An 18792-nucleotide genomic window follows, 5' to 3' on the forward strand; every position below is an offset into this window, starting at 1 on the left:
GTGGTGATGATGAGACGGCAGCTGAGAAGCTTTCTCTACAGAACAGGAAGTGTCAGACTATTATTACCCTAGTGGTCGATGTGAGAACTGCAGGATTTTAGAATTTTTTTAAACTATAGATCTTAATATTAATAAAAATCCCCCCAAATTCTTAAATTTGTTTAAGGGGGGTATTAACAAAATCATAAGTTAGCTCCATCTGTAGTGAATACAGCGGTGGCCCCACATGCATGCTGCTCCATTCATTTCAGTGGGGGCAGCAAAAATGGTCAATTACGGCTATCTTCGAGACTCCCACTGAAGTGAATGAAGCAGCGGCATCCCTGCGCGTCACCACAGCGTTCATTAGTGGACCTTCTTTCTCAGGACTGGTGCAGGGCCCAGCGGTCCGCAGGTCATCAGTCCTGTGGATGGCGGTAGCTTGTAATTCTGGAAATACCCCGGTTATCGTGAACGCCGCATTTATCTAATAGACCACAAAGAAAGGAACAAATGTGGATGAAAAATGGATACAAGCTTGATAATAACATCCATGTTTGAGCCGTGTTGTTGTCCGTAGGTGTGAACGAGCTCTCAGAGAGAGGGGATTAGACTGTCAGCTTCTGGGTCAGGGACTGGTATGAAGGGCTGCTCAGCACACTCCTCTTCTTGGTGCTTGTACCTTGCAGACCCCCTGACAGCTCCGGCGTCCTATCTGACAGATGACTGTAGAGATCTAATATCCGACAGTTGTCCCTCTGCTCAGCTGTGCAGGGTGGGCCCGGCCCTGTGAAATCCCCCACCTCTCTGGCCGGCTCTGTGGGATTCACACGTTGGGTGGTTGTAGTACAGACCGAGATCGGACCTCTCCGGGCGTTGGGTGGCAGTAGTGCAGGCGCAGGTTGGACCCTCTCTGGACATTGGTTGGCAGTAGTGCAGGCGGAGGTCAGACCCTCTCCGGACGTTTGGTGGTAGTAGTGCAGGTGGCTGTCGGACCCTCTCCGGACGTTTGGTGGTAGTAGTGCAGGTGGCTGTCGGACCCTCTCCGGACGTTTGGTGGCAGTAGTGCAGGTGGCTGTCGGACCCTCTCCGGACATTGGGTGGTAGTAGTGCAGGTGGCTGTCGGACCCTCTCCGGACGTTTGGTGGCAGTAGTGCAGGTGGCTGTCGGACCCTCTCCGGACGTTTGGTGGTAGTAGTGCAGGTGGCTGTCAGACCCTCTCCGGACGTTTGGTGGTAGTAGTGCAGGTGGCTGTCGGACCCTCTCCGGACGTTTGGTGGCAGTAGTGCAGGTGGCTGTCGGACCCTCTCCGGACGTTTGGTGGCAGTAGTGCAGGTGGCTGTCGGACCCTCTCCGGACGTTTGGTGGCAGTAGTGCAGGCGGAGGTCAGACCCTCTCCGGACGTTTGGTGGTAGTAGTGCAGGTGGCTGTCGGACCCTCTCCGGACGTTTGGTGGTAGTAGTGCCGGTGGCTGTCGGACCCTCTCCGGACGTTTGGTGGTAGTAGTGCAGGCGGAGGTCAGACCCTCTCCGGACGTTTGGTGGTAGTAGTGCAGGTGGCTGTCGGACCCTCTCCGGACGTTTGGTGGTAGTAGTGCAGGTGGCTGTGGGACCCTCTCCAGACGTATGGTGGTAGTAGTGCCGGTGGCTGTCGGACCCTCTCCGGACGTTTGGTGGTAGTAGTGCAGGCGGAGGTCAGACCCTCTCCGGACGTTTGGTGGTAGTAGTGCAGGTGGCTGTCGGACCCTCTCCGGACGTTTGGTGGTAGTAGTGCAGGTGGCTGTCGGACCCTCTCCGGACGTTTGGTGGTAGTAGTGCAGGTGGCTGTCGGACCCTCTCCGGACGTTTGGTGGTAGTAGTGCAGGTGGCTGTCGGACCCTCTCCAGACGTTTGGTGGTAGTAGTGCAGGCAGAGGTCAGACCCTCTCTGGACGTTGGGTGGTAGTAGTGCAGGCCTCCGGAGGTTGGACCCTCTCCGGACATTGGGTGGTAGTAGTGCAGGTGGCTGTCGGACCCTCTCCGGACGTTGGGTGGTAGTAGTGCAGGTGGCTGTCGGACCCTCTCCGGACTCTTCTCTATTGACTCTGTGGTTTTTGTTTTCTCTTCTTCAGCGAATGAAAAGATTGAAGACATCAATGGCTGCCCGAAGAACAGGTCCCAAATGGTGAGTGCCGAGATTTACCTCATGCTTGTAAGTCACACTATTGGGGTCAGGAGGGCAGCTATTGCCTTGTTACTACTTTTGGGGTTTGGGATCTTTGTACTGGTAATATAATGTCAGCCAGTTATAGGGGATCTCCGTGAGAAGTAAACTATTGGGGTTCCTTGGGACACATCTGTGCCTGCAGTGAGCGTCTCCCACCCCATGGATCTGGGGGGATGTTTGGGGATGTTCACACAGCAGATATCTGACTTGGAATCCGCATTGACTCCACTTCACATTCTGCGTCTCGTACAATTCAATGGTCCATGTTAAAGTGACGCATGTCAGATTTCCGGAATTTGGCTTGGTCACTAAGGGGTTAAAAGCTGACGGAAATTGAACAAAACAAAAACACACTTATTGAAATGTTCCGGTGTTTTTGACCGATGTTTACACTGGATCCGTTAAAAAAACGGAAACTAAGGCTTTAAATCCGTTCTGCTATCTGCTTGCCATTACAACAGAAAGCAAACAGTGATGTGAATGAGTCCTCCGCCCGCTGCCCGCTTGTCCTCTGCCCGCTGCCTGCTTGTCCTCTGCCCGCTGCCTGCCCGCTGCCACTTTTTCTAAATGTCCAGAACATCCCTTTAAGGTTTCTCCCTGCATGGATTATAGTTGATACAATAATAACCATTTGTATCATCGCTCTACAATGTTATAAACTATGTTTACCCATAGTGCACCTGGCGGCAGAAGGGGGCCTTCACCTGCAGTATTGCCCAGAATGCCCCCATGATATGTGACCCATAGTGCACCTTGCCACTAGAAGTAGAGGTAATGGGGCAGATTTACTAAACCCGCCCAATAGCTGGACAGTGCAAACTCAGACGATCCCAATTAATCCCATAACTAATAATGGACGGCCAATCTCGTTTCACTTTACATTCGTCCGACTGACTTTACACCACCTATTATTTGGCTTAGTTTACACCAATTTTTATGCCAAGATGTTAGTATAATTTTTGGGTGCATGATGTCACATTTAAGCCACACCCCTTTGTCACAAACCACACCCCTTCCCACAAAACTTTATTTTGGACACAGCAAAAAATAGTTTCTAATGGCGCATTCACACGTTCTTTAATAGCGTCAGATCCGCGTCTGCCTGAGACCAGCGACAATCCGGAATCTGACCCTCGGAATTGTGTCGCAGACTTCTACGTGATTTAGCCCCATTCAGTGAGACGGATCCGCCTGCTGTCACCGAACGCGCGACTTCCACACTGAATCTGTGTCAACAATTGACACGTCAGATCTTTTTTTTTCCACAATGCGCATTTTAAAATCCGCAGATGGAAAAATCTGTAGCATGAACTGCGGCGCCAATTTCCATAGTGTGCAATGCACTGCTAAAATGGCGCAGATTCCAACACGGATCTTGGCACAGAATCTGTCTTGCAATCCTTGTCATAAATGTGGGGCGGAGTGCCTAACACGGCTCTGAAAACGGTCACATCCCTGATGGTAAGCCTGCCGCGATGTTCTGCGGACGCCTCGTGTCCCCCGCTGCGGCGTCCTGGAGACGTTACGTTTGCAGCAGAGTTCTGGATTTTGCTGCCATTCTCGGGTTTTACGGAAGGACACTTGTCATCCGTTACTGACACCGCTGCTGCCGGGTGACAGTTGTGGGTGATCTATTTTTGGGAGGACCCCCCCTGTGGCATGCCATGAATTCCTGAGATGACGCTCCTCGCCTGCAGTCCTGGCATGGCTGGAATAACTGACCCCCGGACCCTCCAACCTCACTAATCTCCATCACACCCAACTCCATCTCTATTGTTCAGCCGCCGTTAGGACTGTAAACTGCAATGCTGACAAGACGAATGAAAACGTAATATACAGTACCGCCATCTGCTGTATACCGCATGACCCCCACCAGCAATAACTATAAATCAGTCGTCCCTCGGGGCCGTTATCTTACCGCTTTGTGTCAAGTTGGAGCTAAACGGTGACTTCCATTATTCACCACCATGAGAAATGCCACGTGGCTGAAAAAGGTGCCAAGTCAGGTGCAATAGTCCTGCACATAGCAAGTCCTAGAAGTCACGCATGATGTTTATACGCTGCCAAGGTACCCGTAGTCAAACCTGCATCACCTTCAGAAATGGTGGCACCAATGCAAGAGAATCCCCCGTAGGCAGACATGGAAGAGGCAGCGAATCCTGCAGGGTTACCGTGAATATATATATGGAGGACGGTGTGTAATATATACAGGACTGTGCAGCCTTTTAGGCAGGAGTGGTAAACATGCTGCGCGGTAAGAACGCTTTCAGAAATGGAAGGGTTAAAAGTTTGCATTTTGTTAATTGACAAAAACAAAGTAACCAAACAAAAGAGAAATGTAATCCCCGCAGTATTTGGTGCGACTCCCATTATCATCTCAACAGCATCAGTACTTCCAGGTACGCTTGCACACAGTTTTTGAAAGAACTTGGGTGGGGGTTGTTACTGACATCTTGGAGAACAGATCTTCTGTCGGCTTCTTAAACCCCAGTCTGTTGTGAACTCTTTACCTAGAAGAGACCTTGCTGATGGAGTATATCTACCTCGTGTCTTGTTGCTGCGCTCCGTCCTGCCAGGGTGTATGACTTGTGACATGAAACTGTCTTCCATAACCTCACCCTTGTAGCAGAGTTTGGCCGTTCCTCACCCAGTTCTAAGCCTCCTACACAGCTGTTTCAGTTAATGACTGTATTTCAACCTCCGTATGCATATGATGATCGTTATCACCTGTTTGGTGTAATTGGTTAATGATGATAGACCTGACTATAATCCTGCACAATCCCTGGCTGTGTGCGAGTGTACCGAGAAGAACCGATGCTGTAGTGAAGGCGACGGGCGTCACTCCGAATACTGAGGGGGTTTACATCTATGCACAGATGGGGATTGATGCTGAACGCCTCGGTCACCTGTGATGCAGCACGATCGCTGTCACTTGTCACCAACGGTCACTTTTATGTGTTTAATCGTCACCTTGTGTTTTCTTCAGATTGAGAACATTGACGCCTGCCTCAGCTTCCTGGCAGCAAAAGGAATTAACATACAAGGCCTGTCCGCGGAGGGTGAGTCCACCGTCACCTTGTCTGGTCACCTGGGGACCCTTGTGTAACACCTTCACCTCTCGCGGGACAAGTCCTCCATGATGGGGGCCGGAGAGCTGCTTCTAATGGGGTCCGCTCTAAGGGATTTGTTGGGGTATTGCTGGAATCTGTAGTCCTCGTCCCACACTTTATACAATATACAGGGTATAAGAGTATTCCCCTAGAAGAAACCACAAAGTGGATGGAAATGGACATACTTTACACCTAGTGGCAATAAGTGGTACTGCATCATTAATTTTGGTTTCTTTTAGCGCTTATCCTGATCTGATAAATATTACATTTATTACATGTTTAGTCCTTAATCCTAAAAGTGAGGTTTGGCCATCAGTGCAGAGATCTAACAAGGCAGAGTTAGTCATTGCGCCTGTGGTTGACGCAGGTCAGGGATCATCATGTGACTACTTTCAATTCGTCTGGTTGCCCAAGAAATTTTGGGTACTCCAATTAGCGTAAAGATAAACTTGCAATCCCAGATTGGAGGAAGAAGTGGGGATCTTGCTGATATTTGTAAGTAACCTTTCATCATGGAGTCAGATGATGGAGGAGTTGTAAAAGGATAAGGAACCGCGCCACATCTGTACATGACTTGTGTCCAGCGCCACGGCATTGAACTAAATGGCACTGAGCTGCAATACCACATACAACCAGTGGACAGGTGTGGCACTGTTTTTGGAAGAAAGCAGCCATATTTGTTAATTCTGGACATCCTCTTTAATTACCATTCAGGTTCAAATTATGAATAATTATTTTGGGGACAAGGAGATGTCAATATGGAGTCCCCTGATAAAGAACCATGTCATGTGAGGATCGGAGGGTCTGGCTTTGGTACATTGATTCCTGCTCACCCTCCATTGACTTCACCTACAATCAGGGCCATTGTAACACCTTGGTGGGTATAAAGGTATCTTGAGCGCCCCCCTCTGAATCTTTATCGGTGATCCAAAAAGTAATAAAAACTCAGACCCCACGCACTGTAACCCTCGCCTTCATCCCAACACCATGAACAGGTCCTACAAACTATCTGTCCCAGACCGCCATGAAGACTTCTTCCGGCACACTGTGTAGCCCCCACATTAATTCAAACTCCTGTGTAGCCCCCACAGTACAAGAATTACCCTCAGTCATGGAAGCCCCCTCTGTAGCCCACAATAGACAGGGAAGCCTCCTCTGTGGCCCCCACAGTAAACCGAAGCCCCCTCTTTTCTCCCACAGTCATAGAGGTCCCCTCTGTAGTCCCCATCGGAATTGAAGGCCCTTTGCAGCCCCCCCCTCCTCCTAATAAACACAGCGTTATCCTTGACCGCCCTGTTTCGATCTCTCCGGACGCTGTCATTCTTTAGCGCCCCAGTCTCGTACAGATCACGGCACACGTGACGTGTCGGCGGTGTCGCACCCACGGTCCTGTCCTCTGTACCATTCTCTCCCGCACCAGGACAGGGGAGCACGGCTGTAGATGCTGGCACTAAACAATGAGTGACAACGTCAGGAAGGGACTTAGTAACAAGTTTACAGCAAGCACAGATCTTACTTCCATAGCCCCCCGTCCTGAGATGTCATCCCCTACATGCAGGTAAACCCCGTTGTTTAGTCGTTATGACATCATTGGCGCGCTGACGGCAGATCAGCATGTCAGAAACCAAACACAAATTAATATGTGAAGGCGAAACTGATCATGTGACCCCGGTGACCCCATGTCCCCCCAGAACGGGATGCTTTCCATTCACTACAAGCGCTCCGGGATTAGAGCTGTCATAATGCGGATTGACAAAGCAAATAAAGCGGCGGAGCGCTGATTGTCCTCCCCAAACGCTTAATTGTTCGGATTTAAGCCTGAAAAGAGAAATGTCGGCTTGTTTCTCCTCCGAGAAGAATGATCCCTTTGTCTTCTGCGTCTCCGGGATTCCGCGCTCCAGAAATAGGCGCTGGATCCGATGTCACCCTATTTCTGTGACACAAGTGCGAGGCTGGAAATACAGCGAGAAGTCGTCCTACCAGTTGTACGCACGAAAATAAAGGTGTCGGCGCGGAGCAGCGGAAAGCTGCGGCCGGCCCCGTATCGGGTGACCCGTACAGCTGCGAGGGGGGATTACTGGGGACTCTTTAATGCTATATATATAAAATCCAAGGAATCCTGCCCCAACTCTGCTTGCTGTCCAGGAGTAGAAACATTCCTTGTTGACACGCAGAAGCTGAAAACCTTTGCACACCTAAGGCCTCATTTACACGGACGAGGGCGAGTTGTACCCGAGACTCTCGCATCGCACAGCACACGGACACTCCGTGTATATGATGTATGATGTGCGAGACGCCACACGTTGCATGTCCTGTTCGTGTGCATCAGTCGCAGAAAAATAAGACCTGCTCCAGTTTTTTCTGTGCTGCACAATTAATGTAAGTGGAAAATCGCCGGTGTAAATGAACCCATGGAGCAGAATGGGTTAATACGGCTCATGAGTTTTGTGCATCGTGCAGTTTTCTCGGCTGCGTAGATGCGGCCTAATGGGAACCTGTTGCATCCTGTAGGCATCATAAAGTAAATTATGGTGCTCACAGGGCGGGTCTGGAGGAGTCCGGGAAGGTACTATTCATACTCGCACGGCTTCCCGCCCTTAAGAGGTTGGCGCCAGCGGACTGATCTCTGCAGGCTGTGCGTACGCACTCCAATAGATAACAGTGTGTGCGCACGCAGCCTGCAGAGATGGGTCCGCTGCGCATGCGCACACTGTTCTCTATGGGAGTGCATACGCACAGCCTGCAGTGATGGGTCCGCTGCGCATGTGCGCACTGTTCTCTATAGGGGTGCATATGCACAGCCTGCAGAGAAGGGTTCGCTGCGCATGCTCGCACTGTTCTCTATAGGAGTGCATACGCAGAGCCTGCAGAGATGGGTCCGCTGCGCATGCGCACACTGTTCTCTATGGGAGTGCATACGCACAGCCTGCAGAGATGGGTCCGCTGCGCATGCGCACACTGTTCTCTATAGGGGTGCATATGCACAGCCTGCAGAGAAGGGTTCGCTGCGCATGCTCGCACTGTTCTCTATAGGAGTGCATACGCAGAGCCTGCAGAGATGGGTCCGCTGCGCATGCGCACACTGTTCTCTATGGGAGTGCATACGCACAGCCTGCAGAGATGGGTCCGCTGCGCATGCGCACACTGTTCTCTATAGGGGTGCATATGCACAGCCTGCAGAGATGTGTCCGCTGCGCATGCGCACACTGTTCTCTATGGGAGTGCATACGCATAGCCTGCAGAGATCAGTCTGTTGTGTGATACAGCTGAGGATTTGTTGCAATTGTATCCAATCAATCCAAACCTCTCTGCTGCGGATGAGGTTAGCACACAGATGGCTTTGTTACAGTGTATCAGCTGGGAATCAGTGTTATATGGCTGATAGAAAATGATCTAGACCGGATACAATTGTAACAAACCCTCCGAATACTGAGGGGGTTACATCTCTCTGCTGTTCAGTCGTTACATTCTGTGAAGTGACACAAATAAACTAGTAACACTTCAACTTCTGGAAGCTTCTTACTCTGCAGCATTTTTCCTGCACCTGCCTAAGACTTTTGCGCGGTCCTTGGCTGTCGGCAGGACGCTCGCTCCTGTGTAGGGGGGAGCCGGGAGAAATGGCCTTAGTCTTCATCCCACAACTATTGGAGGTGTCTGGGCTCCTTAAGGATGGGACTTTCTATTCGATGGCAAATCTTTGGGATCCAAGAATCTAATATGTATGAAGATACAAAACTCTCATCTGATGGGGCTTGTAGTCACGTCAAATCCGTATAGTACAAGGGGTTCGGTGGGTGTCAGGCACCCTCTTCATGGTCGTACGGGGGGTCGGGGAGATGCTGCTGTCATGGGGGGGGGGGGGGCTCGGGGAGACGCTGCTTTCATACGGGGGGGGGGGGGGGGTCGGGGAGACGCTGCTTTCATACGGGGGGGGGGTCGGGGAGACGCTGCTTTCATACGGGGGGGGGGTCGGGGAGACGCTGCTTTCATAGGGGGGGGGTCGGGGAGACGCTGCTCTCATACGGGGGGGGGGTCGGGGAGACGCTGCTGTCATACGGGGGGTCGGGGAGACGCTGCTGTCATACGGGGGGTCGGGGAGACGCTGCTGTCATACGGGGGGTCGGGGAGACGCTGCTGTCATACGGGGGGTCGGGGAGACGCTGCTGTCATACGGGGGGTCGGGGAGACGCTGCTTTCATACGGGGGGGGGGGTCGGGGAGACGCTGCTTTCATACGGGGGGGGGGGTCGGGGAGACGCTGCTGTCATACGGGGGGTCAGGGAGACGCTGCTGTCATACGGGGGGTCGGGGAGACGCTGCTGTCATACGGGGGGTCGGGGAGACGCTGCTGTCATACGGGGGGTCGGGGAGACGCTGCTGTCATACGGGGGGGTCGGGGAGACGCTGCTGTCATACGGGGGGGTCGGGGAGACGCTGCTGTCATACGGGGGGTCGGGGAGACGCTGCTGTCATACGGGGGGTCGGGGAGACGCTGCTGTCATACGGGGGGGGGGGTCGGGGAGACGCTGCTGTCATACGGGGGGGGGGGGTCGGGGAGACGCTGCTGTCATACAGGGGGGGGGGTCGGGGAGACGCTGCTGTCATCGGGGGGGGGGGTCGGGGAGACGCTGCTTTCATACGGGGGGGGGGGTCGGGGAGACGCTGCTGTCATACGGGGGGTCGGGGAGACGCTGCTGTCATCCGGGGGTCGGGGAGACGCTGCTGTCATACGGGGGGTCGGGGAGACGCTGCTGTCATACGGGGGGTCGGGGAGACGCTGCTGTCATACGGGGGGGTCGGGGAGACGCTGCTGTCATACGGGGGGGTCGGGGAGACGCTGCTGTCATACGGGGGGTCGGGGAGACGCTGCTGTCATACGGGGGGTCGGGGAGACGCTGCTGTCATACGGGGGGGGGGGGTCGGGGAGACGCTGCTGTCATACGGGGGGGGGGGTCGGGGAGACGCTGCTGTCATACGGGGGGGGGGGTCGGGGAGACGCTGCTGTCATCGGGGGGGGGGGGTCGGGGAGACGCTGCTGTCATACGGGGGGGGGGGGGTCGGGGAGACGCTGCTGTCATACGGGGGGGTCGGGGAGACGCTGCTGTCATACGGGGGGGTCGGGGAGACGCTGCTGTCATACGGGGGGGGAGTCGGGGAGACGCTGCTGTCATACGGGGGGGAGTCGGGGAGACGCTGCTGTCATACGGGGGGGGGTCGGGGAGGCGCTGCTGTCATACGGGGGGGTCGGGGAGACGCTGCTGTCATACGGAGGGGTCGGGGAGACGCTGCTGTCATACGGAGGGGTCGGGGAGACGCTGCTGTCATACGGAGGGGTCGGGGAGACGCTGCTGTCATACGGAGGGGTCGGGGAGACGCTGCTGTCATACGGAGGGGTCGGGGAGACGCTGCTGTCATACGGGGGGGTCGGGGAGACGCTGCTGTCATACGGGGGGGTCGGGGAGACGCTGCTGTCATACAGCGGAGACGCTGCTGTGAGACGAGGAGACGCTGCTGTCACACGGGGGGGAGGAGTTGGGGAGACGCTGCTGTCATACGGGGTGGGGGGAGAGTCGGGGAGACGCCTCTGTAATATGGGGGGGGGGGGGAGACGCTGCTGTCATATGGGAGGGGGAGTCGGGGAGACGCTGCTGTCATACGGGGGGGAGTCGGGGAGACGCTGCTGTCATAGGGGGGGGGGGGGGGTCGGGGGAAACTCTGGTAACTACTCCCAGGATAGGAATAATGTCAGGAGTCCCTGGGAGTCTTTCCCAACTTGCCTCTTACTTCCTTGGGATGTTGCTCTAGACGGGGCGGCAGGATGGGGGGGGGGGGGGGTGTCATGTCCTGGATGATCTCTCCTCACACCTGGTAATCATTGTTGGCCTGTGCCTCCGCTGTGCCCCGGGTGTCGCCTCTCCGGCTGCAGCCCCTCTCTTAACACTTGTAATGTATACACTTGTAGATGGGGTCCGCACCTGTTCCCGGCCCCTCTTGTAATTACTGCTGTGGCCAGTTATCTCTGGTGACTCGTCCGCTACGGCGCCAGGAGCCGGCTCACTCCCTTGCGTGTAAACACCTGGAGCCATTCACATATAAAGCTACATGTTATTGTCATGATATGCAAAAATCAGCGGTGAGTAAATTATTCACCTACCTAGCCTGTGTAACCATTGCAAAAAGTAAGTGAACCCTTTGAAATTCCCTGGATTTCTGCGTTACTAATAAAACGTGGTTCGATGAGTCCCATTTAAGTGCCTGACATGTTGCAGCTGATCCGCTGTCACTCGATGCAGCTCACCGCTGATTGCTGGGCGGCAGTCGGACTTACCGGCAATTAGTGCTGATCGGCATGTGGTTACAACTGGTCAGCCGCCACGTCTGTCTAAACTGCTATCACACAAACAGTCGTACCGCTTATGTCTTATGCTGAACGCATTGAATAAACATCTACAGTAGTGAGTGGAAAAGTAAGTGACCCATTTAGTAACCTGCAGATCCCCCTTAGCCGGTTGCAGCTACAGAAAATATTTGCTGGGGGCAAATAAGATTTGTACAACATTGAGGAGAATTTTGGAGTATTCCTCCTTGCAAATGCTTTTCAGTTCATCAATATTTCTGGGATGCCTGTGTGCACAGCACACTACAAGCCATGTCACAGCAGCTGCAGAGGCTAAGGGATCACGCACTCGGATGTATATTTGGTGCGTTCGCCGTCTGTGTATTTCACGGACAGCACACTGGCTGATTACAGCCAATCAGACTATAGACACGGGCGTACTGCAGTATCCACCGCCTGCAGGTGTCGCACACATACGTGTGTCCGTGTGCTGGGCCATGTGAGGTACATCTGTGAATGTGGGGTGCAGCTCGCATACAGCCATCAGCACATACGGTCAGGACCCTCCTTGGCACAAGCCTTCTCTTTCCACCTCCTTTACTTTGGCTTCTTGTCTAGTTGATAGAGCAAGATTCTTGCAGCACAGAGTATTTTAGGAAATCAGTGTGCTGATCTAGTGGGAGGTGGCAGACAGAGGCGGAGTTACATAGTGGGAGGAGCCTGGTCTCTCTGCGGCACAGAGTATTTCAGGAGAGGGGTATCTTACACCAGCGCGGAGCTGTGAGGCCGCCGGCGTTCTCCTATATATACAATCTCCCTTATGCTCTGGTCTGTTTGCTGGGGGTCCGGGAGGCGGTGGGATTAGATGGTAACGTCTTATCAGAGCTCGTCCTTTCAGTGGAATCTTCTCCCTTTACCCGGCCTTGTGTCTGATTGTGGTCCCTACAGCTGCTGCAGCGCCTCCCGGTCCGGGACTCCAGACCATGTTTTATCCGCTGGGAGTTGCTGTCAGCTAGAAAGTGTCCATAGGCTTTACTTGCATAGCGCCAACATATTCTGTGGACGGTACAAATCAGCCGCAGCAGTAAGCGGCTCCACGGGCTCTGAAGTCGCCTGCACGGGGGATTCTGACTACTTCAATCCAGTATACAGGAGTACGGGGGGCCGGAGGACGGCGTCCGCAGAGTATTACAACTCCTCTGCTGAAGTGGCAGCGTGCAGGGAAAGCTGTGCGGCATTAAAGAGATATACTGTATGTACTGATGGGCCCCTTTATTAGACCCCCTACCTCTTTTTAGACCCCTCGGCCCTCTCATGATTGGCCCTTCCCTGGATGGTAATTACCCCCGTGACCCCAGAGCATAAAATCCTGTGACAAGTTTTCCGTGGATCAGTTTCAGTGTGAATCCACATCAGATGGGAAAATCCAGCGATCGGAGCGACTTCCAACGAGGCCGGTCATCGGTGCTAGACTAGCCGGGGGCTCACTGCCAACCAGGGGGCAGCATTATCTCATGTAACGGTGTGGAGAGTATACAGAGAATGGCGCGATCAAGGAAAAGCATCCAGTGAGAGGGGATCCTGTGGATGGACATAACTCGTCACTAGAAGGGGTCGGAGGAGGATGTCAGGAATCGCTCTGACCAACAGGCTGCACAGTCAGCTGAATACAACGTTGGAGCGCCAACTAATGTGTCCGAACGCACAACTCGCCGTTCCTCCGCATGGATGGTATAACAGCGGGCGAAGAGTTCCAGTGCCATTGTGTCTAAGAGGAACAGAAAGACTCCAGCGGGCAAAAGAGCGCAAAACTTGTATCACTGAACAGCGGGAAAACATCTCCTGGTCAGATGGATGCAGATTTCTGTTGGGAGGACAGAATTTGGCACAAGCAGCATGAATCGCTGACCCCTTCCCGTCAGCCGGTCAGAACATGTCAGCACCGCCATCTAATCTGCGGCAGCTACAAGAAGCTTCCTGTCCGCAGGGGCCGATATTCCTGCAGAACGACTTCATCACCGAGTGGAATCTACACCACGAAGAATTGTTGCGGATCTGAAGGCCAACAGAGTCGGACGCCACTAGATGGGGGTCTAATAAAGGGGCGGTCGGTGTAGATCCTAAATAAGTACAGTTATGTAGATGGAAGCTGCTATTTGGTGTTGTGTGGAGTCCATATAGCTCTAATATAAGGAAAGGACACTGTGCAATGTGACGGATACAGAATATAATGGAGGTATAGCTGCATACGGGGCCGGGGCTGTGCTGCAGGGTATATGTATGATATATTATCTCCCCAGTTTGCCTGAAAATAAGCCCCAGTTACAGTTAATAAAAAGAAGTTGATGCCTCTAGCGCCTCCCGGCAGCCGTACATGGAATAGGCAGAATCATTTGGAGCAAAAATATATAAGACCCTGTGTTATTTTGGGGTAAACATGATATATATATACCCTCCGAGGGCCGCGCTCTCTAACCTCTTGTCTCCTCTTTGTTTGCAGAGATCAGGAATGGTAATCTGAAGGCGATCCTCGGTCTGTTCTTCAGTCTGTCGCGCTTCAAGCAGCAACAGCAGCAGCAAATCCAGAAACCGAATCCTCACCAGCCGGCTCCAGCACCCCAACATTCAGGAACGCCAAACCAGTGCCAGCAGCCATATCCTCCTTCCAGCACCCCCCATGCCCAGCCCTATTCACCCGCTCAAGTCCAGTGCCAACAACCGCAGCAACCTCCCCAGTCACAGAGTAAAGCACAAGGAGAGATGCACTCCAGGTACCGTCCCCGCCACGTATCTACACGCCCCACGGCGCTGCGTAGTCACACGTCCTGAGGGCGCACACCGCCGCACAGTCACACGGCCGGAGGGCGCACACCGCCGTACAGTCACACGTCCTGAGGGCGCACACCGCCGCACAGTCACACGTCCTGAGGGCGCACACCGCCGTACAGTCACACGTCCTGAGGGCGCACACCGCCGCACAGTCACACGTCCTGAGGGCGCACACCGCCGCACAGTCACACGTCCTGAGGGCGCACACCGCCGCACGGTCACACGGCCTGAGGGCGCGCACCGCCGCACGGCCACACGGCCTGAGGGCGCGCACCGCCGCACGGCCACACGGCCTGAGGGCGCGCACCGCCGCACGGCCACACGGCCTGAGGGCGCGCACCGCCGCACGGCCACACGGCCTGAGGGCGCGCACCGCCGCACGGCCACACGGCCTGAGGGCGCGCACCGCCGCACGGCCACACGGCCTGAGGGCGCGCACCGCCGCACGGCCACACGGCCTGAGGGCGCGCACCGCCGCACGGCCTGAGGGCGCGCACCGCCGCACGGCCACACGGCCTGAGGGCGCGCACCGCCGCACGGCCACACGGCCTGAGGGCGCGCACGGCCACACGGCCTGAGGGCGCGCACGGCCACACGGCCTGAGGGCGCGCACGGCCACACGGCCTGAGGGCGCGCACCGCCACACGGCCTGAGGGCGCGCACCGCCGCACGCCCGCACGGCCTGAGGGCGCACACCGCCGCACGCCCACACGGCCTGAGGGCGCGCACCGCCGCACGCCCACACGGCCTGAGGGCGCGCACCGCCGCACGGTCACACGGCCTTAGGGCGCGCACCGCCGCACGGTCACACGGCCTTAGGGCGCGCACCGCCGCACGGTCACACGGCCTTAGGGCGCGCACCGCCGCACGGTCACACGGCCTTAGGGCGCGCACCGCCGCACGGTCACACGGCCTGAGGGCGCGCACCGCCTCACGGTCACAAGGCCTGAGGGCGCGCACCGCCGCACGGTCACACGGCCTGAGGGCGCGCACCGCCGCACGCCCGCACGGCCTGAGGGCGCGCACCGCCGCACGCCCGCACGGCCTGAGGGCGCGCACCGCCGCACGCCCGCACGGCCTGAGGGCGCGCACCGCCGCACGGTCACACGGCCTGAGGGCGCGCACCGCCGCACGGTCACACGGCCTTAGGGCGCGCACCGCCGCACGGTCACACGGCCTGAGGGCGCGCACCGCCTCACGGTCACAAGGCCTGAGGGCGCGCACCGCCGCACGGTCGCACGGCCTGAGGGCGCGCACCGCCGCACGCCCGCACGGCCTGAGGGCGCGCACCGCCGCACGCCCGCACGGCCTGAGGGCGCGCACCGCCGCACGCCCGCACGGCCTGAGGGCGCGCACCGCCGCACGCCCGCACGGCCTGAGGGCGCGCACCGCCGCACGCCCGCACGGCCTGAGGGCGCGCACCGCCGCACGGCCGCACGGCCTGAGGGCGCGCACCGCCGCACGGCCGCACGGCCTGAGGGCGCGCACCGCCGCACGGCCGCACGGCCTGAGGGCGCGCACCGCCGCACGGCCTGAGGGCGCGCACCGCCGCACGGCCTGAGGGCGCGCACGGCCGCACGGCCTGAGAGCGCGCACGGCCGCACGGCCTGAGGGCGCGCACCCCCGCGATGTCACACGTCGTGCGGGCGCGCACCGCCGCGTTGTCACACGTCGTGCGGGCGCGCACCGCTGTACAGCCAGACGTCGTGCGGGCGCACACCGCTGTGTTACTTGGTGCTAACAGTCCATTGGTTTCTATTGGGACGCCCCACAACACGCACGTGAAAAAAAAGCAGCGTTTTTTATTGCGGTGCATATAGGGATTTACAATCCGCAGCACATGTGCCTGTACACGCCTGCTGGTTGTGCCGTGCGTATTTCATGTACGTGAAAAATACACGAGAAGTACAAAGGACACATACGCCCATGTGAGGGAGTCCACAGATGTATTATACCCCGTGGTCAGATAGAGACCCCTCCTCAGGTGTATTATACCCCATGGTCAGATAGAGACCCCTCCTCAGGTGTATTATACCCCATGGTCAGATAGAGACCCCTCCTCAGGGGTATTATACCCCGTGGTCAGATAGAGACCCCTCCTCAGGGGTATTATACCCCATGGTCAGATAGAGACCCCTCCTCAGGTGTATTATACCCCGTGGTCAGATAGAGACCCCTCCTCAGGGGTATTATACCCCGTGGTCAGATAGAGACCCCTCCTCAGGGGTATTATACCCCATGGTCAGATAGAGACCCCTCCTCAGGGGTATTATACCCCGTGGTCAGATAGAGACCCCTCCTCAGGGGTATTATACCTTGTAGTCAGATAGAGACTCCTCCTCAGGGGTATTATACCCTGTGGTCAGATAGAGACCCCTCCTCAGGTGTATTATACCCCGTGGTCAGATAGAGACCCCTCCTCAGGTGTATTATACCCCATGGTCAGATAGAGACCCCTCCTCAGGTGTATTATACCCCGTGGTCAGATAGAGACCCCTCCTCAGGGGTATTATACCCCGTGGTCAGATAGAGACCCCTCCTCAGGGGTATTATACCCCGTGGTCAGATAGAGACCCCTCCTCAGGGGTATTATACCTTGTAGTCAGATAGAGACTCCTCCTCAGGGGTATTATACCCTGTGGTCAGATAGAGACCCCTCCTCAGGGGTATTATACCCCGTGGTCAGATAGAGACCCCTCCTCAGGGGTATTATACCCCGTGGTCAGATAGAGACCCCTCCTCAGGGGTATTATACCCCGTGGTCAGATAGAGACCCCTCCTCAGGGGTATTATACCCCGTGGTCAGATAGAGACCCCTCCTCAGGGGTATTATACCCCGTGGTCAGATAGAGACCCCTCCTCAGGGGTATTATACCCCGTGGTCAGATAGAGACCCCTCCTCAGGGGTATTATACCCCGTGGTCAGATAGAGACCCCTCCTCAGGGGTATTATACCCCGTGGTCAGATAGAGACCCCTCCTCAGGGGTATTATACCCCGTGGTCAGATAGAGACCCCTCCTCAGGGGTATTATACCCCGTGGTCAGATAAAGACCCCTCCTCAGGTGTAATATACCCCGCGGTCAGATAGAGACCCCTCCTCAGGGGTATTATACCCCGTGGTCAGATAGAGACCCCTCCTCAGGGGTATTATACCCCCTGGTCAGATAGAGACCCCTCCTCAGGTCTATTATACCCCGTGGTCAGATAGAGACCCCTCCTCAGGTCTATTATACCCCGCGGTCAGATAGAGACCCCTCCTCAGGTCTATTATACCCCGCGGTCAGATAGAGACCCCTCCTCAGGTGTATTATACCCCGCGGTCAGATAGAGACCCCTCCTCAGGTCTATTATACCCCGCGGTCAGATAGAGACCCCTCCTCAGGAGTATTATACCCTGTGGTCAGATAGAGACCCCTCCTTAGGTGTATTATACCCCCTGGTCAGATAGAGACCCCTCCTCAGGTTAATGGTCATATAGGCTCTCAGTTGCTCATGCTTGATCCTGTGTAACCCTATAAGCCCCCTCCCATTCGGACTCATTAGGGTCTCTTTAGGGTCTCTGCCTCTCCCGCCGGCCTGTAAACAGTTGGACTATTATTCTAATAATCCGCATTTCTCATTTTCTCAGAGGAAAGCCGATCTCTGTGGTGAATCGTACCTTCGAGCATAATTAGATCACAAACCTGACATTAGCCATAAATTAGGGCCGGCCCTGCTGACTCGCTGCCGCGGCAGGTTCTCATGACATCATGTAGAATACGGCCCTTTGTAGCAGCGAAAAATGGTGCAATTAGCTGATTACCCCAAGGAAATCCTCCGTGTAACACAAAACCGCCGCTTTTTAAGTCTTTCAAGGAAAAATCTCATACAAACACGAACTTGTGGCGGAGGACACAAATACGTCCTTATCTGCTGAAGGAAGGCCTTGTGTGCCGGGGGGGGCGCACCCCGTCCGCTGACATGTCTGTATGCTCCGCCGTCAGCTCTCAGAGTCATGGCGACTTCACCCACTTACCAGAATCGCAGCGCCGCCCCCTGGCACGCTGAAGTTGGGGCTCACATTGCGTTTAGGGTGAACCTGGGGAAATCTCTTGATGTCCACTGTTAACATATACACGGTAGCAGGTAGGAGCATCCGGGTGAGAGGCGCCCCCTACAGCATCCTTTATACTAGGTGTCATGACCCCACTAAATGCCATTATTGCCTATGAGTGGTGAATTCGTTAAATGGGCGCGGAAGGGTTTGATTTCCGGCACGACGTTTAGGGTTCGTTCACAAAGCAGGAAATCGGCGCATATTCTGATGGGGAATTTCACCTAAAAAAAGCGTAA

The 18792-nt window shown here is 55.5% G+C and overlaps 1 protein-coding gene across 9 annotated transcripts in view; it reads left to right on the forward strand.

Moving 5' to 3' along the window:
• NAV2 (neuron navigator 2) overlaps positions 1 to 18792 on the forward strand; it is a 352103-nt gene that overhangs the window by 220924 nt on the left and 112387 nt on the right. For all 9 annotated transcript variants that reach the window (XM_066583580.1, XM_066583587.1, XM_066583577.1 and 6 more), the window contains exons 3-5: positions 2089 to 2141; positions 5170 to 5242; positions 14130 to 14400. In XM_066583580.1, coding sequence (XP_066439677.1) covers positions 2089 to 2141; positions 5170 to 5242; positions 14130 to 14400 — 397 coding nt within the window. The remainder of the gene's footprint in view (positions 1 to 2088; positions 2142 to 5169; positions 5243 to 14129; positions 14401 to 18792) is intronic.

The sequence above is a fragment of the Eleutherodactylus coqui genome, chromosome 11, assembly GCF_035609145.1.
Source record: "Eleutherodactylus coqui strain aEleCoq1 chromosome 11, aEleCoq1.hap1, whole genome shotgun sequence".
NCBI lineage: Eukaryota > Metazoa > Chordata > Amphibia > Anura > Eleutherodactylidae > Eleutherodactylus > Eleutherodactylus coqui.